Here is a 23,585-nt window from a genome sequence, read left to right as displayed (position 1 = left end):
TGTTTGGTAATGTATGAGGGGACCTTAGTTTCTCTCATTAAAGGGAACTGCTTGTGTTTGGTAATGTATGGAGGGACCTTAGTTTCTCTCATTAAGAAGAACTGCTTGTGTTTGGTAATGTATGAGGGGAACCTTAGTTTCTCTCATTAAGAGGAACTGCTTGTGTTTGGTAATGTATGGGGGGACCTTAGTTTCTCTCATTAAAGGGAACTGCTTGTGTTTGGTAATGTATGAGGGGACCTTAGTTTCTCTCATTAAAGGGAACTGCTTGTGTTTGGTAATGTATGGAGGGACCTTAGTTTCTCTCATTAAAGGGAACTGCTTGTGTTTGGTAATGTATGAGGGGACCTTAGTTTCTCTCATTAAAGGGAACTGCTTGTGTTTGGTAATGTATGGAGGGACCTTAGTTTCTCTCATTAAAGGGAACTGCTTGTGTTTGGTAATGTATGAGGGGACCTTAGTTTCTCTCATTAAAGGGAACTGCTTGTGGTTGGTAATGTATGGGGGGACCTTAGTTTCTCTCATTAAGAGCAACTGCTAGTGTTTGGTAATGTATGGGGGGACCTTAGTTTCTCTCATTAAGAGGAACTGCTTGTGTTTGGTGGTAAATAGTTGAGGGGGTCCTTACTTCCGCTCATTAAGGGGAACTTTCTTAATGTATGGTTGGGAGGGGGGGTCTTAGATTTTCATTAAGGAGAACTGCTTGTGTTTGGTAATGTATGGGGGGACCTTAGTTTCTCTCATTAAGAGGAACTGCTTGTGTTTGGTAATGTATGGGGGGACCTTAGTTTCTCTCATTAAAAGGAATTGCTTGAGTTTGGTAATGTATGGGGGGACCTTAGTTTCTCTCATTAAAGGGAACTGCTTGTGTTTGGTAATGTATGAGGGGACCTTAGTTTCTCTCATTAAAGGGAACTGCTTGTGTTTGGTAATGTATGAGGGGACCTTAGTTTCTCTCATTAAAGGGAACTGCTTGTGTTTGGTAATGTATGGAGGGACCTTAGTTTCTCTCATTAAAGGGAACTGCTTGTGTTTGGTAATGTATGAGGGGACCTTAGTTTCTCTCATTAAAGGGAACTGCTTGTGTTTGGTAATGTATGGAGGGACCTTAGTTTTCTCTCATTAAAGGGAACTGCTTGTGTTTGGTAATGTATGGGGGGACCTTAGTTTCTCTCATTAAAGGGAACTGCTTGTGTTTGGTAATGTATGAGGGGACCTTAGTTTCTCTCATTAAAGGGAACTGCTTGTGTTTGGTAATGTATGAGGGGACCTTAGTTTCTCTCATTAAAGGGAACTGCTTGTGTTTGGTAATGTATGGAGGGACCTTAGTTTCTCTCATTAAAGGGAACTGCTTGTGTTTGGTAATGTATGAGGGGACCTTAGTTTCTCTCATTAAAGGGAACTGCTTGTGTTTGGTAATGTTTGGAGGGACCTTAGTTTCTCTCATTAAGAAGAACTGCTTGTGTTTGGTAATGTATGAGGGGAACCTTAGTTTCTCTCATTAAGAGGAACTGCTTGTGTTTGGTAATGTATGGGGGGACCTTAGTTTCTCTCATTAAAGGGAACTGCTTGTGTTTGGTAATGTATGAGGGGACCTTAGTTTCTCTCATTAAAGGGAACTGCTTGTGTTTGGTAATGTATGAGGGGACCTTAGTTTCTCTCATTAAAGGGAACTGCTTGTGTTTGGTAATGTATGGAGGGACCTTAGTTTCTCTCATTAAAGGGAACTGCTTGTGTTTGGTAATGTATGAGGGGACCTTAGTTTCTCTCATTAAAGGGAACTGCTTGTGTTTGGTAATGTATGGAGGGACCTTAGTTTCTCTCATTAAAGGGAACTGCTTGTGTTTGGTAATGTATGAGGGGACCTTAGTTTCTCTCATTAAAGGGAACTGCTTGTGGTTGGTAATGTATGGGGGGACCTTAGTTTCTCTCATTAAGAGCAACTGCTAGTGTTTGGTAATGTATGGGGGGACCTTAGTTTCTCTCATTAAGAGGAACTGCTTGTGTTTGGTAATGTATGAGGGGACCTTAGTTTCTCTCATTAAGAGCAACTGCTTGTGTTTGGTAATGTATGGGGGACCTTAGTTTCTCTCATTAAGAGGAACTGCTTTTGTTTGGTGGTAAATAGTTGAGGGGGTCCTTACTTCCGCTCATTAAGGGGAACTTTCTTAATGTATGGTTGGGAGGGGGGGTCTTAGATTTTCATTAAGGAGAACTGCTTGTGTTTGGTAATGTATGGGGGGACCTTAGTTTCTCTCATTAAGAGGAACTGCTTGTGTTTGGTAATGTATGGGGGGACCTTAGTTTCTCTCATTAAAAGGAATTGCTTGAGTTTGGTAATGTATGGGGGGACCTTAGTTTCTCTCATTAAAGGGAACTGCTTGTGTTTGGTGGTGTATGGTTGAGGGGGTCCTTACTTCCTCTCATTAAGGGGAACTTTGTTAGTGTATGGTTGGGGGGGGCCTTAGATTTTCATTAAGGAAACCTCTTGCGCTTGGTAATGTATGAGGGGACCTTAGTTTCTCTCATTAAGAGGAACTGCTTGTGTTTGGTAATGTATGGGGGGACCTTAGTTTCTCTCATTAAGAGCAACTGCTTGTGCTTGGTAATGTATGGGGGGACCTTAGTTTCTCTCATTAAGGAGAACTGCTTGTGTTTGGTAATGTATGAGGGGACCTTAGTTTCTCTCATTAAAGGGAACTGCTTGTGTTTGGTAATGTATGAGGGGACCTTAGTTTCTCTCATTAAAGGGAACTGCTTGTGTTTGGTAATGTATGGAGGGACCTTAGTTTCTCTCATTAAAGGGAACTGCTTGTGTTTGGTAATGTATGAGGGGACCTTAGTTTCTCTCATTAAAGGGAACTGCTTGTGTTTGGTAATGTATGGAGGGACCTTAGTTTCTCTCATTAAAGGGAACTGCTTGTGTTTGGTAATGTATGGGGGGACCTTAGTTTCTCTCATTAAAGGGAACTGCTTGTGTTTGGTAATGTATGAGGGGACCTTAGTTTCTCTCATTAAAGGGAACTGCTTGTGTTTGGTAATGTATGAGGGGACCTTAGTTTCTCTCATTAAAGGGAACTGCTTGTGTTTGGTAATGTATGGAGGGACCTTAGTTTCTCTCATTAAAGGGAACTGCTTGTGTTTGGTAATGTTTGGAGGGACCTTAGTTTCTCTCATTAAGAAGAACTGCTTGTGTTTGGTAATGTATGAGGGGAACCTTAGTTTCTCTCATTAAGAGGAACTGCTTGTGTTTGGTAATGTATGGGGGGACCTTAGTTTCTCTCATTAAAGGGAACTGCTTGTGTTTGGTAATGTATGAGGGGACCTTAGTTTCTCTCATTAAAGGGAACTGCTTGTGTTTGGTAATGTATGAGGGGACCTTAGTTTCTCTCATTAAAGGGAACTGCTTGTGTTTGGTAATGTATGGAGGGACCTTAGTTTCTCTCATTAAAGGGAACTGCTTGTGTTTGGTAATGTATGAGGGGACCTTAGTTTCTCTCATTAAAGGGAACTGCTTGTGTTTGGTAATGTATGGAGGGACCTTAGTTTCTCTCATTAAAGGGAACTGCTTGTGTTTGGTAATGTATGAGGGGACCTTAGTTTCTCTCATTAAAGGGAACTGCTTGTGGTTGGTAATGTATGGGGGGACCTTAGTTTCTCTCATTAAGAGCAACTGCTAGTGTTTGGTAATGTATGGGGGGACCTTAGTTTCTCTCATTAAGAGGAACTGCTTGTGTTTGGTAATGTATGAGGGGACCTTAGTTTCTCTCATTAAGAGCAACTGCTTGTGTTTGGTAATGTATGGGGGACCTTAGTTTCTCTCATTAAGAGGAACTGCTTTTGTTTGGTGGTAAATAGTTGAGGGGGGTCCTTACTTCCGCTCATTAAGGGGAACTTTCTTAATGTATGGTTGGGAGGGGGGTCTTAGATTTTCATTAAGGAGAACTGCTTGTGTTTGGTAATGTATGGGGGGACCTTAGTTTCTCTCATTAAGAGGAACTGCTTGTGTTTGGTAATGTATGGGGGGACCTTAGTTTCTCTCATTAAAAGGAATTGCTTGAGTTTGGTAATGTATGGGGGGACCTTAGTTTCTCTCATTAAAGGGAACTGCTTGTGTTTGGTGGTGTATGGTTGAGGGGGTCCTTACTTCCTCTCATTAAGGGGAACTTTGTTAGTGTATGGTTGGGGGGGGCCTTAGATTTTCATTAAGGAAACCTCTTGCGCTTGGTAATGTATGAGGGGACCTTAGTTTCTCTCATTAAGAGGAACTGCTTGTGTTTGGTAATGTATGGGGGGACCTTAGTTTCTCTCATTAAGAGCAACTGCTTGTGCTTGGTAATGTATGGGGGGACCTTAGTTTCTCTCATTAAGAGCAACTGCTTGTGCTTGGTAATGTATGGGGGGACCTTAGTTTCTCTCATTAAGGAGAACTGCTTGTGTTTGGTTGTGTACGGTTGGGGGAAGCCTTAGGCTCTCATTATGAAGACTGCTTGTGTTTGGTAGGATATGGTGAAGAGGGGAAGGGAAGCCTATGTCTTTTCAAAGGGCATCACTTTGTGTGTAGTCGAGGGCCCTTAATTTCTTTTCATAAAGGGGCACTGCTGTATGTGTGATGGGTTCTGCCTCTGTTGAGGGATGGAGGTAGAGGCGGTTTCCTGCTAGATAAACACTAGCTTCTTGTCCTGCTATCCTGCAGCCCTCTCTCGCTTCCTTCCTGCCCAAGGCTTCCCTTGCTGTTGGCAGGGCTCCAGGATGTGTTGCAGGCTTTGGATTTTAACTGACTCAGCCCCATGAACCTAAGCTTTTCAAACTCTGGGCTTGTCAATCCCTGTTTTGATGCCAGTGTGCATCCTCTTCAGGCTTCTCGGGCTGGGTCTTAGCCTGTCACTGACTGACAGTTGGTATAGCCAGGGGCGGATTGGCCTATCGGAGGATCTGGCATCCCCCGGTGGGCCGGTCGCTCCAGTCACGTGGTCTGCCGTGCGCAGCCGTGACGGAGCCACGCTCGGCTGACCAGTTGATGTGTCCTGGGCCGGCCTGGGCGGCAAATCCCCAGGCCGGTATTCCTCGGGAATCCGCCGCTGGGTATAGCTGATGAAATCATGAGACTAGAAAGTTGAGGGTAGGGATTTGGTTGTTTCTGATGTTTACATTTGTTTGACTATTATGTCTTGTTTTCCTAGAAAGACACATGGAAAGACTGTTGTTCCAAATCAATAGGAAAAGACTGAGAACCTAGTAGCCATCTTTGATCTGGGGAAATATGCTCACTAATCCCAGTAGAATCCTAATTACAAAGTAATGTAATGCAAACAGAATATTTTACAGCAAAATCCAGGAATACCAGATAGCTATCATATCAGCATTCTGGATTGCGTATTGTGTAATTTAGTTGATTTACCGAGACTGATGTCTGGGTTGTTTTGCCAAATCAAAGATGGCTGCCAAGAATCCTTTAAGGTTTTATATCCTCTCAAATAGATTTCAGGCCTTTCAAAATGTGTGGCTAGCAAACACTGTGGAACTGTGTGACATTGTTAGACAGCAATTCTCCTGCTGCCCAGTGACACATACAGGTTTGGGGTGTTTTGTTCTTTGCTCTGAGATCAAAATAGTTTTTTGTGTTTTCGCTGCCGTGCTGTTTAAGGTTAAACAAGGGAGGGGACAAGGCCCTGAGCAAGGGAGTGTCCCCATCCTCTATCTAAGGGCAGTTTCTCTGATTCCTCCCTGCCCCAGTAAATTTGTATTTCTTAGAGTGCCTGAAATAGCATGTTGTTTTCTATAGAATTGCTAGAGCTGTGCATAAGTGAGCAAACTGTGTGGCTACTGTGTGCCTGCACCAAAGTGTCATCTCCCTGTGGCTCCGTTTTAATTCCCAGCTCTGCCATGGACGATGGTTTGAGTCACTTGATCTCCCTGTGCTTCTTTGAGTGACTGTTTCTCTCTTCTCTCCTACATCTTAGACTTCAAACACCGCATCACTGTGCAGGCATCTCCGGGCATGGACAAACGCAAGAACATCTTTGAGATTGGACCGGGCGGGTCTCCCACATTCCCCCGCTTCAGGGCCATTCAGTGTAAGTTAATTGCCAGGGGCCACAGCTGCTCTCTTTCACAGGCCAGCAGCCCAGGCACAATTTTAGATTCTGCAAGTCATGGGGGTGGCCCTCAGCACTTTCTCTCTTTTTCCCTCCTGGTCTGCAGTGGATCCGAATGAGGCCAGTCAGACCTGGGGCAGGCAGTCAGCGCGGCGGACAGAGGCCCCTCGCAACGGGGAGAGGAAGTCCGGTTGGACCTGGGGGCCCAGCTCACTCAAACCTTGGGATCCAGGACCCCAGAGCGAAAGGTGAGCAGATAAGGGCCCCTATACATGTGTCCCATAACCAAGTTAAAAGAGTTCCCCGTGCGGAAGAAAGCTGAGCATTAAAGATGAATGCCTGTATTTGGTCTGATTTATCACATCCCTGAGCTGAGTCATCCCAATTTACCATGTGTAGTGCTGGGTGCAATGTCAGCTCCAGATAAAAATAAAATGATTGCTAATAAAAGATAATGTAAGCTACTTCCCCAGCAAACAAAGGAGTTGGGACTCTAACCCCACCTGCTTGCCTCTTCAGGAGGAGGTCCCGGCTGGAAGAGACCACCTGGTATATAGATGTGGAGGAGCACAAACCTGTGGTGCCATCACTCACAGCCATAAATGGTGAGTCCTCCCCACACCCCCTAGCTCCCCCCCATTACTCCACTATTTTCCATGCTTTCCTTCCTGACAGAGGGGGAGGGGGGGGTCACCCAAGTTCCAATCCCAGTGTAATAACTCAGAAAAGACGGAGGGACAGCTTAATAGTCGTCTTTAAAACATATGCAAGGGGTTATTCAGAGGATGCAGATCAGGCCTTTATCCATAAAAAGAGCAAGGAGGTGGTGGGCTTAGATTACAGCAGGGGAGACCGAGGAACCGTGAGAGGCCTCAAGTGAGGAAATGAGTTTCTCAGGAAGGTGGTGGAGCTTCTAAGAACAGGTCAGATGCAAGTCTGCCTGGGATGGGTTAGGTAGGAGCCAGGAGATGGCATGCTGAGGTTGCTTCCAGCTCAATCTTTCATTAACGTCTGGTGCACATGGGAGGTGCCCAAAGCCCTTCCTTCAGAAACATCACACCCTGTGAATGCTGCCATTGTGACTGTTTTCAAAACTTGCAGGCCAGCCATGCTAGTCTCGCAACACACAAGACTAACACAACCCGCCCAGGCGTCTTGAAAATGCTTGCGGTGCCAGAATTGAAGAGGGAGTGGCATGTTCACGATGGTGCAGCTGGCTTGTGTCAAGGAACACACCCACTCACCTTCCCCCAGAGGAGATAGGATTGTTGTCATTGATGTTGCAAAGTTGTATGGTACGTTGCCAGCCCCTTACTTTAAATGAGCTCTTGACACCCCTTCTAGCACTATCTTGGGGGGGGGAAAAAGGAAGGTTGTAATTATAATATATTATAGAAATGTGAGCAGGATTCCTGATCCAGTTTATGTCCCATCCCCCCCTTCCCTCACAGGAGAAGCCATGCAACCATCCTTGAGCCCTGAGGGAGGCACCCTACCTCAGCAGTCAGCAGAAGAATCAAGGAGAAACAGTTCCCCAAGCCGGAACACCCCCCCAGCTCCCCACTTGACCATCACACCAGACAAGATGACACCATCTCCCAAAATCTTCCAGAGGGCACTGCTCCGTGGGGCTGCTCTGCTGGCCTCCCTCGGCTTGGGGAAGGATTTGCAGCCGGCTCACCGATCAGTGGAGAAGGACGAAAAAGCATCGGACAAGGAATGGCAGAAAACGTCACCCTCTCTGCCCACAGCGGAATCCCCTAACATACTGATAGACCTGAGCGAGGCAGAAGATGTAGGGCCCGGTGTGATGGCCGCTGGTCCCCGCCAGGGGGAAGGGCTGCTGATAGACCTGAGTGACCAATTGACAGCTGAGAACAACAAGGAGGTTTCACCTTGGGGGCAGAAGTCGCCAAAGAGCCCCAAGCTGGAAGAGCAGTGCCCTGGCATGGGAGGAGCTCCAGTGGGTAAGGATGGAACCCAGCTATAGATATAGCTTCTGTCCTGCTTTAAGAATCACTAGAGTATTTAGTACACACTTTCAAGATCCCAAAGTCTGGGGCAGTAAAGAGATGAGATAACATATACACTGTAATACAAAACATCAAAACTACTGCAATATCAGTATAAAACTACATATGAACATATGAACTGGGTCAGACCAAAAGACCATGAAGCCCAGTATCCTGTTTCCAACAGTGGTTAATTCAGGTCACAGGTACCTGTCGGGATCCCTTGGGGTAGATAGTTTCCAAGCTGCTTATCCCAAGAATAAGCAATGGATTTCTAAGTAATCATATTTATATTAATTATTAATGGTAATATATATATATATATCATAGATAATAAATAATATAAAATAATCCTATCACTAAAATCAAGAATAATTTAAAAATGCTCCAAAGCATTATGCAAAGGACAAATGGGGAGCATTGACAGAAGTCATAATGAAGCAGTTGTGGGTGGCAACAGGGATATGTCATAAATGTGTGTGGCATGCATTGCACAGGAAAGAAAAATGGACAGTGATAGGAAAAGCACTGGGATATTGCAGTATTGCAGACAACTCACACTTCACTCTTCACATCAGAGGAGGCAGGGGAGATATAAAGGAAGCACAGCCTAATAACAGCAGGCCATGGGGTAGCCAGATTATCAGTAGGCTACAATTCCCTAGAAACCAACCAGGTTGATGCCAGCAAGTTGGTAGTGGCCAAATACAACCCTAAACAGCAAATGGTATGATTGTGTTGGGCCTCCAAGAAAGCACTGGATTGACCTGCATGGAGTGATAGTTACAACCCAAAAGAGCAGTAGTACAACAGCATCTGGCTCTCTCAAGACTGGAGTGACCTACATAGAGTAAAACGCCAAACCTCAATGAGAATTGGAGGCTGGAAAGTTTATTTATTTTATTATTATTATTATTATTTATTTTATTTTTTTTTACAGCAGCCTTACTAACCTTGGTGCCTGTGGGCACAACTTAGTAATAAAACATACAGTTGATGCAAAGGTTTAAGCACCCCTAGTCAGATTGTATATTTCATTGAATCTCTACATGACACAACCTGTACATGGTACAAAGTTAAGCACAACATCTTCCTGCAATTTTTTTAGATTGAAAATAATAGAAAAGTAAATATGCCATATGCAAAGGTTTGTTCACCCTTCCAGTTGTTTCATTACTAAGACCCAAAAAGTTGATTGACTCGTTAGGCCTTCAGTTAGTCAGGTGAAGACAAGTCTACAGTTTAACAAATACTCTGTCTCTGTTCTGTCTACTTGCCATAACTTCATTTGAAAATAAAGATAATTCATTCTTACAAAGGAGGAGACTACTAGGAAAAAAAATCTCCAATGCTTCGTGCTAGCAATTTCAACTGTGAAAAACATTAAGAAATGGAAATTACAAAAAATCAAGACAATAATCTGGAAGACCAAGAAAAATATCTGATAGAACTGCCCAAAAAAACTGGTCAGATCTGAAAAACAACCTGCTGAAAAGTTTAGCCAACACTGAACTAATTGTCCACAGTACAGCGTTGGTTACACAACGGTGTTCTGCATTGGAGAGTTGTCAGAAGGAAACTTTTTCTGTGACCCCCATCATAAAAGTCATTGTCTAAAGTATGCAAAACAAAAGCTTAATAAGCCTGAAATTTTTTGGAACACTTCCTAGAAGCTAATGTCCCACAGTCAGTGAAGAAATTGAAGCTGAAAAGAGGTTAGATATTTCAGCAAGACAACGATCTGAAACATACCTCATCATCAACCATGAAGTACTTGCAGGAAAGAAAGATGAAGATTTGTGAACGTCCCCAAACTTTAATATTATTGAAAATCTGTGAGGAGTGCCTGCAAGGAGACCTAAGAATATGTCTGAGCTAGAATAGTTCTGTAAGGAAGAGTGGAAACAAATTCCAGAAGCAAGAACTTGTAGCTGGCTATAGGAAATGTTTGGAAGCTGCTGTTTCTGCCAAAGGAGCTGTTACAAAGTTCTGTTTGAAAAGGTGTCCAAACTTTTGCACATGCCATGTTCACTGGTGGTTATTTTCTGTCTTATAAAATCAGCAAATAGTAATTTTGCATTCAGAATTGCAGGAAGATGTCATGTTTAACTTTGTACATATAGAGAATGTGTCAGCTTCTGTTCACTTAAAGATTCAGGGGTAGATTTTTAAAAAGTATGCCCACGCGTACTTTTGTTTGCACGCCAGGCACAAACAAGGGTACGCCGGATTTCAATAGATACGCGCGTAGCCTTTAAAATCCGGGGTCGGCGCGCGCAAGGCTGTGCAAAATCGGCACCGGGCCAGCTGCGGGCGCGCCATGTTCCAGTCCGGGGGCTGGTCTGGAGGCTGCGGCCACGCCCCCGGGTCGGAACCACGCCCCCGGATGACGCGCCGCCGCGACCCAAACCCCCCCCCCAGGAAAGCCCCGGCGCACGCAGGGTGAACTTGGGGCAGGTTTTCGGGGGGTACGCACGTATCTTACGCGCGTACCCCTTTGAAAATCTGCCCCTGAGTGAAACATACAATTTGACCAAAGGTGCTTAAACTTTTCATACACCTGTGGAAGGGAGTCCTGGGTGTTAACTTAAATAAAGAAGCAAAGTTGAAGATGGTTAGGCCTGTAGCAGATTTGTAGTATACTTGGAACAGATATGGAGGGCGGTGGTAGGAAATGAGTTGAGAGGACAAGTTAGGAATAATTTATATTTCCCTGATAATTTCCTTTCCTTGAGTCCAGCCAGACCTGTCCAGAAATAGAGGCTGTCCAGAGAAGGGTGATAAAAATGGTGGGGTGTCTCCATCAAATGACTTATGAGGAATAGATTGAAGGACCTCACTTTGTATAACCTGGAGGAGAGGAGGTGCAGGGGAGACATGATACAGACCTTCAGATGATGTTAATGATGCACAATCAACAAACCTTCTCCGTTGGAAAGAAATTAGTAGAACTAGTCGTCACGAAATGAAACTCCAGGGAAGAAGACTCAGAACCAATATCAGGAAATATTTGTTCATGGAGAGTGTGGTAGATGCCTGGAATGCCCTTCCAGAAGAGGTGGTGAAGACAAAAAAGATTTCAAAGGGGCATGGGATAAACACTGTGGATCCCTAGGGACTAAAGGAAGGAAGTGAAGAGGGAAGTGCATGGGGTTAACTTGCTGTGTGGCAGTTGCTACCCTTGACCGGTGGACCTTCATGCTTTTGGTGCAACTCCAATATTGCTCTTTGCTTTAACTGTGGGAGGGAATCAGACTCAGACAGCAGCCAACTAGGACACTGGAATTTGGGGTCTGGGATAACAAATAGAAGTGGGGGTAACTTGTTGATGTGGCTGTTGATGCCCTTGACCAATAAGCCTGATATCTTTGATGCTACCATGCTCTTGCTGGGCAGACTGGATGGCCCCTCTCGTTTGGTCCTTTTCTGCTGTCATTTCTTTGTTCCTCTGTAAACAAGGGAGGGTCCTGGACTGGTCACTCTGGACTCAAAGAAAGGAAATTATTGGGTAAATATACATTTTTTTCCCTTATCTTCCAGCCAGACCAGTCCAGATGCATGAGATGTAACCAAGCTAAACCTCAAATAAAAGGAAACATCCTCCCTAGCTGAGACATCAACTTGATAACCAGGGTCATTGTTAGCACCCCATGGCCCGAATCCAAAGCCCCAAGTCTCAATTATGGCCCCACTGATATTTTTTTCAATCCCTGAAGACTTTTGTATGCAGTGTAGGCCGGGCCTGTGCAGGGTGGAAGGCTTCTGCTGTCGGCTGGGCCCGTACCGGGAGGGAGGCTGCTGCATTAGTTGGGTCATGCGGCAGAAGAAACAAGAATGCTGTTACTGCATCACCATAGAAAGGAGGCTGCTTCTGCTTACATCCTGAAGATTTCGGGGAGACTGAGTGCATGTGTGTGTGAGAGAGCAAACATATATGAGAGCAAGCATGTATGTATATGCGTGAGAAAGTATGTGAGAGTGATCATTTTGTATGTGAAAGTGAGCATGTGTGTATGTGAGACAAGCGTGTGTGTGTGAGCATGTGAGAGAGACACTATGTGAACCCAAGATGTAGGCTGCTTCTGCCTGTACATTCCAGGGAGACAGAGAGAGCAAGCGTGTGTATGTGAGACAACAAGCAAGTATGTGTGTATTCTTGTGTTTGAGAGTATGTGAGTGTGTGTGTGTGTGTGTGTGAGCATATGAGAGAGAGACACTGGGCCAATACAATAAAAAATGTGGGAGAGCAGGCGCTGTTCCGCACCCGCTCTCCTGACGCGTGCCCAGGCAGCTCTCCTGGGCACACGATTCTGTATTTAAATGAGGTGGCACGCTAATAAGGAGGTGCTAGGGACAATAGCATGGACGCCAGTAAAATTGAGTGTCCGTTTTTCTAACCCGCTGACTGGCAATCAGATTTTTTTTTAAGCTTTGGTTCCTCAGACTTAGGATATTCTTATCATATCCTTCAATTAATATCGCACAGTATTACTCATCAGTGATAGCTCTATTGATTCTATTGATCCATTAGTAGATTATTCATTGCTACTATCCTGGGGATGCTAGAAAAGGAGGGACAGAGAGGGGAGAGTCAAGTTCAGGGACAGTGGTGAAGTCCCCATGTCATCAAATGTCTTGGTGGAGAGAGAGGGTCTATGGGCCCATGCCCTGGATCTTTGAAGTACCTAACAACGCCCTTGACAATAATGCTTTTCAAAAGAATATAACCAAGACAGAGCAAATCTTAATGGCAACACCAAACAAAGCTCAGTCCAAGAAGCCACCTGTTCTCTCATTGAATGAGCCCTTATTGTTTTAGGAAGCAGCAATGCTCTCCATATAAGCTGCTGTGATATATTTGATCCATTGCGCTAACAAAACCTTGCTGCCTCTCCTTTCTTTGGCCTTGCAAGCAGAATAAAAAGATGATCAGACCTCCTGAAACCATTCATAACCTTCAAATATCACAACAATCCCCTTTGCACATCCAAGGAATGAAGCAAAGGGTATTCCTTCCCACACTAGTCCCTGCAAAAAGAAGGGAGACACACCACCTGACTAAGGTGGTAAGCCGAGATCACCTTCAGAAGAAAGGACAGCACCGTCTCTTCAGAACATACCAAGAAAGGTTCCCTGAATGAAAGAGCTTGTAATGCAGAAATCTGTCAAACTGAGCAGATGGCCACCAAAAACACCACCTTGAGGGCAAGAAGCTTAACTGAGACCTTTCTCAAAGGAGGAAGCCACTAGGAAAGATAGCACCACATTTAAATTCCAAGACAGGATCACCTCCCTCCATGGTGGTCTTATGTGCTTCATTCCCCTCAGGAAACGCAAAGCATCTGACTGAGCAGACAAAGATCCACCCTGAACTAAATACCTATAACGAGCAATAGCTGCCATACTTGTACATTCAAGGAATGCAGAGCTAGACTGTTATCCAAGCCCTCCTGCAAAAATTGCAAAATGGTAGGAATAGAAGCACCTCTAGTCACCATCTGCTGAGCCTCATACCACCCTTCAAATACTTGCCACACCCTGACGTAAGCCAAGGAAGTAGAACCTTTCCATAAATGCAATAAGGTCTCCACCACGTCTTGAGAATATCCCTTCTTACTCAAATGAGATCTCTCAAGGTCCAGTCTGTAAAACACAATCAAACTGGATCCTCATGCTAGACCGGATCTCGCTTCAGCAGATTTGAATTCCTAGAGGGAAGAAAGGGATTCCTGTACGACATCCAAATTAGATCTGCATACTATGGTCTCCTGGGGCAAGCGGAAGCTACCAGAATCACAGGCCACTGATGTCTGGAAATCTTTTGCAGAACTCTGCCTATTAGAAACCATGGAGAGAACACACAAATTAGTTGATGCACTGGCCGAGCTTGAATAAAGGCATCTAGCTCAGACGTTCCCTGTTCCCTTCTGCTGAAGAATCTTTCCACCCTTGCATTCTTGTGGATTGCCATGAGCCCCACTCTGGCTCCCCCCAACATAACACAATGCGATGGTAAACATTGCCCTCCTGCATACATCCCTTTTCCAGGATCTAAAACATTGTGGCTGAGAGCAGCTGCCTGAACGTTCTTCATCCTGCTATGTGAGATGCTGACATCATTTTTAAATGATTCTGTGCCTACTGCAAGAATGGAATGATCTCCACTGACACTTGAGGGCTTTTGGTACCCCCTAAAGATTCACATATGCCACTGCTGAGGCATTTTTCGACAAAATCCTGACCACCTGACCTCTCAGAAATGGCACAAACTGAATTAACGCTAGCCAAATTGCACTGGCCTCTCAACTGGTTAATCAATTACTTGGTTTCCTCTGCTGTCCAGGTGCCTTGAGACACTTGACCTTGGCAATGTGCTCCCTAACCTTGAAGACCTGCACCCATAGCTACCACCACCCACCCAGGGGATTCCAAATCTATTACTCTTTCCAAATTGTCATTCATCAATTCATCAATCCAGATTGTCATTCATTGTCATTCATCAATCCAGATGAATCCAAGGAAGTAGAACCTTTCCATAAATGCAATAAGGTCTCCACCACGTCTTGAGAATATTCCTTCTTACTCAAATGAGATCTCTCAAGGACCAGTCTGTAAAACACAATCAAACTGGATCCTCATGCTAGACCAGATCTCGCTTCAGCAGATTTGAATTCCTAGAGGGAAGAAAGGGATTCCTGTACGACATCCAAATTAGATCTGCATACTATGGTCTCCTGGGGCAAGCGGAAGCTACCAGAATCACAGGCCACTGATGTCTGGAAATCTTTTGCAGAACTCTGCCTATTAGAAACCATGGAGAGAACACACAAATTAGTTGATGCACTGGCCGAGCTTGAATAAAGGCATCTAGCTCAGACGTTCCCTGTTCCCTTCTGCTGAAGAATCTTTCTACCCTTGCATTCTTGTGGATTGCCATGAGCCCCACTCTGGCTCCCCCCCAACATAACACAATGCGATGGTAAACATTGCCCTCCTGCATACATCCCTTTTCCAGGATCTAAAACATTGCGGCTGAGAGCAGCTGCCTGAACGTTCTTCATCCTGCTATGTGAGATGCTGACATCATTTTTAAATGATTCTGTGCCTACTGCAAGAATGGAATGATCTCCACTGACACTTGAGGGCTTTTGGTACCCCCTAAAGATTCACATATGCCACTGCTGAGGCATTTTTCGACAAAATCCTGACCACCTGACCTCTCAGAAATGGCACAAACTGAATTAACGCTAGCCAAATTGCACTGGCCTCTCAACTGGTTAATCAATTACTTGGTTTCCTCTGCTGTCCAGGTGCCTTGAGACACTTGACCTTGGCAATGTGCTCCCTAACCTTGAAGACCTGCACCCATAGTTACCACCACCCACCCAGGAGATTTCAAATCTATTACTCTTTCCAAATTGTCATTCATCAATCCAGATTCTCCCTTGTCTGAATTAGAACAGACAACCTGACCGCATAGTAAAGACCCACCTGGAAAGCTCTGTAATGACCTCATGTGAGCCCTTGAACTAAGGCCAAGGCTGCTGCCATAAACCCTAACAGTTGAAGATAGGTCCAAACAGTTATTCCCTTGGAATCTTACAAGGCTTCCACTTCCACCTGCAACTTCCGAATTTGCAGAACCATTATTCACACTTGGTCCCTCCTTGTGTTGAAAAGTATCCCCAGATTCTCCAGAGACTGTGATGGCTGCAGTTTGCTGTTCGTGAAATTTATAACACATCCTAGCTCTTCTAAAAATGGAACCATTCTTTCAGTGGCAACCGTGCTTTCCTGGGAAGATGGGAGTAGACCAGATAGGAGTGAACCAGGATATCCTATCAATGCAAGAAGGCCGCTGATACCACCATAACCTTGGAGAAGATTCTGGGTGCCGTGGCTAGACCAAAGGAAAGAGTCTGAAACTGAAAATGACTACCTAGCAATGCTCCCTCCAAAGAGTGACTAGATGTGTGCAAATTTTCTTTTTGCGTGAGCAACAATTTTTTTTAAACCAACAATTTTTGAGTGCCATTATTAGCATTGCATTTTTGTATATAGCACAAAGAAAAGTTGATATATGTGACCACATAAAATCTGTGAATGATGCTGTGAAATGTATGAGCAGTCAGTCATGTGCTCAGCTTTGAGCGAACTACGCTGCCTAGCATCAAGAAATGTAGAAACCTTTGACGGTCCACTCTGATAGGAATATGTAAGTATGTTTCTGCCACAGCCAGAGATGTAAAACATTTTCCTTGTCTTACAGCTACTATCACATACTTAAAGTTTCCATTCTGAGATAAGGAATTCTCAGAGCCCTGTTGACCTGCTTGAGATCCAAAATCATCCAAAACGTTCCCTCTTGTTTTGGAACGTCAAAGATCGAATAGCAAGCTTGACCCCTTCACTCCAACAGAACGTGAACCATTGCACCTATATTCAGGAGACAAAGAATAACCTGAATTACCCCCCCTCTTTCAAGGAGAATGACAAGGAGAAACCATAAAAGCGTCTGAAATTACTTCTAAGGCCCACTAGTCTGAAGTAATCTGGACCCATCTCTGGAGAAACTTTGTCAACCTGCCACCAGTCTTTAACGCCAGAGAATGGGTCTGTATACCTTCATTGGGAGCTTCAGGAAGTTCCTATATTTCCTGGCTCCCCTTCCATTCCTATTCTCCTGAAATTTCAAAAGGACTGAAAGCTACCATATGGCCTAGACCTTTGACTTCCTGAAGATCTTTCTGGTTTAAACCTCTTTGAGTCCCTAAAACAAATCTCAGAACACCTTAAAGGACCGGCCACAGTTATCTAGCCCAGTCCTCCTTAAGAGCTCACCCAGCAAGGTATTCTGGGTCAGGGAGTCTCTCCTCAGCCGGCGATAAGAGAGTAAGTCACATTTTGTCACATTTTGTTTGTTGAATTGCACAGAATAGCAAAGTTGCTTTGGTTGTTGTTTTGCTACAAATGAAGAAACTTACCTTCTAACTGCTCTGCACCATACTCCTAAAAAGCAATTGACATAGTGAACTTTTCTGCTTATCTTCTGGAAGCCTGGGAATTTTGGATTCACCCCAGGGCTGGGCCATCTTCTCCAAGTCCTCACCAAGCAGGAGTTTACTTTTGAAAGCGGGCTTGGGCAGCAGACTCTTAGAAATTGAATCTGCCCACCAATTCCTGAGCCACAGCAAGTGCCTTGCTATGATAGAAGCTATACTTCTAGTAGATGCCCGACCTGAATCAAATGCAGCATCAGCAAAGAAGGCCACAGTTAGCTTCAAATGGGCAGTCTCTTCCAAGCATAATGCATTGCCCTCCTGCACGCACTCCTAAACATGCTACAAGCAATCGCAGTGTAGCCCTGTCCATAATACACTACATGCTGTTATCTGGAGAGAAATACTATAAGCCTTGAAGGCTTGCTTAAGTACTGTCTATCCTGTGGATCTTTGAGTACAGCACCGCCCTCCAAAGGAGTATTGGTCCTTTACGATACCACACACACCAGTGCATCCTCCTTCAGAAACCTCAACCTCTCTGTCTCTTGGGTGACCAGAGGATAAAGCTTTGCCAAGGAATGACCTCCCTCAAAATTAGCTTCCGGTGATTCCCACGCCAACTCAAGCGAATCCGTGACCAGCTTATGTAATGCTAAAGCCCTTGCTGGTTTCCGAATATCAACAATAATGAGATCTTCTGAGGACTCAGAACATTCATCCACTTGCCATGGCAGATCTGTCCTTAATGTCAGGGGGATTCCACCCTTCCTCCAACTCTGACTCACTGGCCCTCTCCCTCAATCCAATAAAATCAAAGGAAAAGCCATCCAAATGTTTCTGCCTCCTTTCTGTCATACTTTCCCCTTTTTATGCCTGAAATCCCAGGATTGCCCTCCTGAGAAGGAGCCACACCTAGGGAAGGAACTGCTGTTGCACTCTGGCCCATACAAAATGCCTGGTGCAGATATCCTAAAACTTGTGAGGAAATAGTGGTCCAGGCTGAAGAAGAGACTAACATTAGTGAGAAGTGATCACCCATTTTAAGCTCCCAACACCCAAGCGACTCCAGAAGAAAATTCCGTAGACACTTGTAATGCAGGATCTAAATGTGGAGGGATCAGCCATGTCATGTCGCATTTTTAAAATGGCCACCAGGTCCTCCACAACAGCACTGCTGCCGGAGGAAACTAGCTGAACCATGGAACCCACCGATGCGGCTCCCCCTGGCACAGCCATTTCCTGCTGCCAACTACCATCCTCCCCTGTCCGCACAGCCACAGCACCACGGGCCTTCTCCCATCTGTTTCCAAATGCCACATCTCTCACAGAGCATGGGCTTTTTCCCACATTCACCAGAAGCCGCTGTAGCTTCACATGTGCTATGAAGAAACAAAAAATCTCCCTGGAGAAAAATTCAAGATTTCCCTACTCACCTGTAAAAGGAAATGTTTTGACTCTAGCTACTTTTTTTTTTTTGTGCTTTAATTAATGCACAACAACTGAGGGAGTAAAGAAACCTAAGGAAGCTTTTTTTTTTTTTTTTTTTTTTTTTTAATTTCCCTGAGGCGGCCTGGTTAAATTTAAAATTAAAAAGAGGGGGCAGGGAGAGAGAAGATGGGAAGGACAGAGGACTGAGTTCTCAATCCCTGGAAGCCCTCTTGTCTAAGGCACTGATCCACTGAGGGAAGGAGCACAAGGCTTTTGCCTCAAAAACTGCCTATCCACTCTGAAGGTCCTTCAACCAGGCTAACCAAACCTAAGAGCACGAAAAGCCTGCCTTCCAGCTGCTAGAGACAGAATATTGGCAGGCTGAGGTCAGCCCAGATGCCTATAAGTAAATAAATATGTATGGAATATCAGCAAGCCTGTTACTGTCTTTACCTGCTGTGAAGTGGGGGGGCACAACCCATGCTTAAGGCTGGTCTGGTTGGAAGATAAGGAAAGGATATGGGGGAAAGAGGAGGAGGAGCTGGTATTGGGTTGCATATGAGAATTTATATTCACATCTGCCCAGAGTGGACAAATCTCAACAGGACCGAGTGGATGGACCATTTTGGCTTTATCTGCTTTATTATGTTAATATTGTTCAGCAAGGCCACCAGGGAAGCAGGAGGCCAGATGTTCAGGCAACTGCCTCATTCATGTTGTGAGCTGTTTAGATTTATTACAAAACTATGGGTGTTGGATTAAAAATGTGATTTTATGCTCTCATCTACCCAGGCTGGTGGAGAACCAAATAGGAAGACAACAAAAATTGACTTGGATAAGGAGGGTTATCCTACAAGTAGTTAAGCTTGTACAGCAGCAACTGGGCTATATCCTTGATAGTGTAGACCAGAATAACTGGGCAAACTGGATGGGTCGATTGATCCTTTTCTGCTGACATCTGTTATGTTGTTATGTTATAGTTTAGGTACAGTAGATAGGACCCTGTCCCAGAGAGGGCTTACAATCTCTATTGGTACTGGGAGCAATGGTGGACAAAGTGACTTGTCCAAGGTCATAAGGAGTGTCAGTGGGAGAAGTGGGATTTAAACTCTGGATTCCCTGCTTCTCACCCTGCCGCTTTGACTATTAAGCAACTCCTCCACCCTCATCTGAGAGTAGAGTTGCCAAAAACTTGATGTCGGCAGGGACAGGCCAAGCCAGTCCTGTGGGACTTGTTCCAATTTCTCTAAAGGGCAGGAAATACAAATCCTAGCATGCATGGGGTAGGAAAGTCTGATTCAGCTCTTCCAGTTCCCATAGAACCATCCTAGTCCAACCTTAGAGTCACTTCATCAGCAATGTTTGTATGCAGTAGAGCAGAGTAGGCAACTCTGGTCCTTGAGTGCTGCATACCTGTTGGCTTTTCAAGAAATCCTCACTGAAAATGCATTTGCATGCACTGTTTTCACTACATGCAAATGGATCACATACATATTCAATATGGATATCCTGAAAACCTGACAGATTTGTGGCACGTGAGGATGGGATTTGCCTAACCCTGCAGTAGACCCAATCCTCGCACGCCTAACCAGTCAGGTTTTCAGAATATCCACTATGAATATGCATGAGATAGAGTTGCATGCACTGCCTCCATCGTATGCAACTCTATTTTATGCATATTCATGGTGGATATCCTGAAAATCTGACTGGCTAGGTGTGCCCCAAGCATTGGGTTGAGAAGCACTGCAGTAGACACACAGCCTATTGTTTCTCCTTGAACTCACTGTAGAAATGCTGCATGACAGGGATGGCCAGCTCTGGTTCTTGAGAACCACAGACTGCTTTTCAGGATATCCACCATGAATATGCATGAGATAGATTTGCATACAATGGGGGGTGTCTTTGCTCAAACGGATTGGGAAAAAGGACTCTGCAAACTCCTGCAGATTTGGCAGTATAGCATGAAAACGTAAATATAACTGCTACTCCTGAAGAAGGAAATTCTCTTCCAAAACATTGCAATGTCGGATCTGAGTTAAGGGCTGCACAGCAGAAGACCGTGATGGTCAGGCTGCACAGGCGTTGACTGCCCTTATCGTTCGATCTTGATACAGTTAAGATAAGTTCACTTAAGTACAGCTTTTAATTGCAAAAAAAAATATAAACATCAGTATTTTTGAACAACTGTTATGACAGATGATTAAATCTTAGCACCATGCCTCACTGAGAACGCGAAAATATTCGTGCCTGGGTTGTGCTATATGAGGGTCACAAACTTTTTATCTGTGAATTTATTATCCAAGCTATATAGTGTTTGAGTGAGATCGCGTTATGGGGATATATTTTTCATTCTTTCACTCTTGGTTCATTAGTTTTAGCTTAATGGAGGTAGTGCATGCAAATCTATCTCATGCACAGTCATTGTGAATATTTATTTTATTTATTAAAAAAGACTTATAATCCACAAATCCTCAATTTTTTCAATGCAGATAACATTTCAATACATACAGAAAATCAACAAGATTTCAATACATAAACATCACATTTCTTTAAAATAATATAAAAACAGACATTTATATGTAAAATACCATGCACCTCTCTGAGCCAGTCTTCCACTGCATTCTACCATGAGCATCAATCCCCATATGTCTATATGAACAGATAGGCTTTTAATTTCTTCCAAAACACTTTGAAATCCTTTTCTAATCTCAGTTCCACAAGGATTTTATTCCACTGAGTTGATCCAGTGATTGAAGAAGCATCGCATTCCATCTTGTATGTTGCAATTTACTTTCCTTGTAGGCACACAATTTTTTAGTTTGTCAGTGCAATGAACATCTGGGAATATATTCCATTTCTTTCCCTGATATGCAATGACTTTCTTTCATATATGGCCTCACTTATATACCCTAGTTTAGCTTAAAAAAGTCATCATTGCTGTTGAATTTTGCACCAGCTGAAGAACGTTCAGCAAATACTGTGGCAGGCCCGTATCTAATGATTTGAAAACCTGGCCTGTTTGTGGCTCTTGAGGACCAGAGTTGGCCATCCCTGCTGTATGATTTGCTTTGGCTGATGATTGGAACTAACTCCCTTTTATCTTGCCTTTTCAACAGGTGCTACTTTTCCGTCTCCCTTGCTCATGAACCCAGAGCGCTTAGAGCCCTCTTGCCAAGGTGAAGTCAGCCCAAAGTTCTCACATTCCAGCGTCCGGATCATTCCTCGGCCACGGCCATCCCCCGTGCGCAGCCGCATAGACCCCTGGAGTTTTGTTTCATCTGGCCCCAAAGCACCTTCAGTGCCCGAATCAGCACCATGGAGTGGCGGTGGGAGTTCTCCTGACCATGTCTGGACAACCACGGGAAAGGCCAAGTTTTCCAAGAATCCTTTTTTGAACTCGGACTCCTTATCTTCGAGGACTTCTAGCTCCTGCTTACCCTTTGATCCTGCTTGGGGCCCTGGCCCCACTGTGAGTTATGACCAGCCCAGGCCATCACCTTTCATCTCCAGTGACTTGGACCCCTTCACCACCTCCCCCAATAGGACTGGGCTTCCCAATGCTCATCTCTCACCTCCCTTGTACCCTCAGGCAGGGCACAGCCCCTCTGCCTCCCCCAGGGTCCCCCCTCGGCCTTTTCTAACCACTGCTGAACACTTACTGGGCAAACTGGAGAACAAGCAAGCAGTGAGAGACTGTAGCCCAAATCCATGAAGGGATCATTGGGGGTCCTTGAAGTAATAGAAAATTATCATAGATCTGATCTTTGCAACATTGTTTGCCTTGAAGCCCCTCTGGGGAAGGACCCAGCCCTCTTGACGCATAATATCAAGTGTCTGGGAATGTTAGGCATGTGAAATGGGTTGGGGGAAAGTGCATGTTTTTAGTACACAGATGAGTGAATATGTAAGGGAATTTACTACTGAGTGCAACATCTGGAGGGGCCCCCAAACACGGGACCAAGCCAGCTGTTTATGAGAAGACAAATGAAAGGCCTCAGGCTTGTCTTCAGATGACTTAATTGTTAAAGCCACTACCTCTTAATGTGCCAGTACACATCCAGCCCACCTTAGCAGTAACCCAAAGCCGTTATCACCCAAAAGCCTTTAGGTGAGCAGGGGTTCAGCCATGACGCTGCAGAAGAGATAACCACATTGCTACAGACCACCATCATGACTGGAGCCCTAGGTGGCTGGCTTCCATCCTTCTAGAACTCTGCACTGTTAAATCTTTGATTGCACTGCTCAACCCTCCTCTTTCCCAGCATCTCCTTTCCTCCAGGCCCTTCTGCTCGTACATTTGTTTGAGTTGTAAAGAATCGCTGAGGCAAGTAATCTTTTTCCCAGAAAGCTTGTTCAGCCCATGTTAAATTTTCTGACCCCATTTTTGCTTTTTTTTTATCCAAGAGCCCTTAACTTTAGAGCAAAAGAAAAGCAACAAAAAACCTGAATGAAATGTGATTGTGAGGTTGAGAAATGTGGTCTGTACTGTACTAAGCTGATTCTACTTGAGTTCTGTGAACAAAGCAAGCTGTGCCTATCCGTGGCCCAACCTGTGGACCGAAATCCAAAACCAGAAAAGACCAAACATAAATAAATATTTACTGTTCTCAGAGAGCTGTGTAATGTTCTTTTGGTTTTCAGTATATTTCCATAGATCCTGCATATATATTCAGCTTGCCTGGGACTGCATTAGAGTGCCTTTCTGAGATCACCAATGGTGCTGTGAGTGCAGTTCATGCCATGTCTCCCCAATGACATCAGTCTCCCCTGACTGGCTGGTGGTAGTAGGGTGGCTATTGAGGTACCTCAAGAGTAGAGGGCAGTTGCATTTAGTGCAGGGTGCTTTTTTTTTAACTACATTTAATATTAATTCATAATAACTATAAAGACTACCAAAAAGTTTAACATTTACCCACAACTGTAGGAGTGACTAGTGTTGCTATTCCTGTCCTTTATTGGCATCTTTCAGAACTGTTTTATTCCCCAGGAAGTGAAAGTACATGTTCCCTGTATGTACCCGGATCAGTCCAGACTCCTGGATTTTG

The 23,585-nt window shown here is 44.5% G+C and overlaps 1 protein-coding gene across 1 annotated transcript in view; it reads left to right on the top strand.

Moving 5' to 3' along the window:
* MAP3K11 (mitogen-activated protein kinase kinase kinase 11) overlaps positions 1–23,152 on the top strand; it is a 50,269-nt gene extending 27,117 nt beyond the window's left edge. The window contains exons 6-10 of the mRNA XM_029612170.1: positions 5,964–6,077; positions 6,205–6,346; positions 6,618–6,703; positions 7,550–8,065; positions 21,657–23,152. Of these exons, the coding sequence (XP_029468030.1) occupies positions 5,964–6,077; positions 6,205–6,346; positions 6,618–6,703; positions 7,550–8,065; positions 21,657–22,252 (1,454 nt within the window). The 3' untranslated portion in view covers positions 22,253–23,152. The remainder of the gene's footprint in view (positions 1–5,963; positions 6,078–6,204; positions 6,347–6,617; positions 6,704–7,549; positions 8,066–21,656) is intronic.
* The last annotated feature ends 433 nt before the right edge of the window (positions 23,153–23,585 follow it).

This window comes from Rhinatrema bivittatum, chromosome 8 (genome assembly GCF_901001135.1).
Source record: "Rhinatrema bivittatum chromosome 8, aRhiBiv1.1, whole genome shotgun sequence".
Lineage (NCBI taxonomy): Eukaryota > Metazoa > Chordata > Amphibia > Gymnophiona > Rhinatrematidae > Rhinatrema > Rhinatrema bivittatum.
Note: the sequence above shows the minus strand (reverse complement) of the source record. Positions and strands in the feature narration are given on the sequence as shown.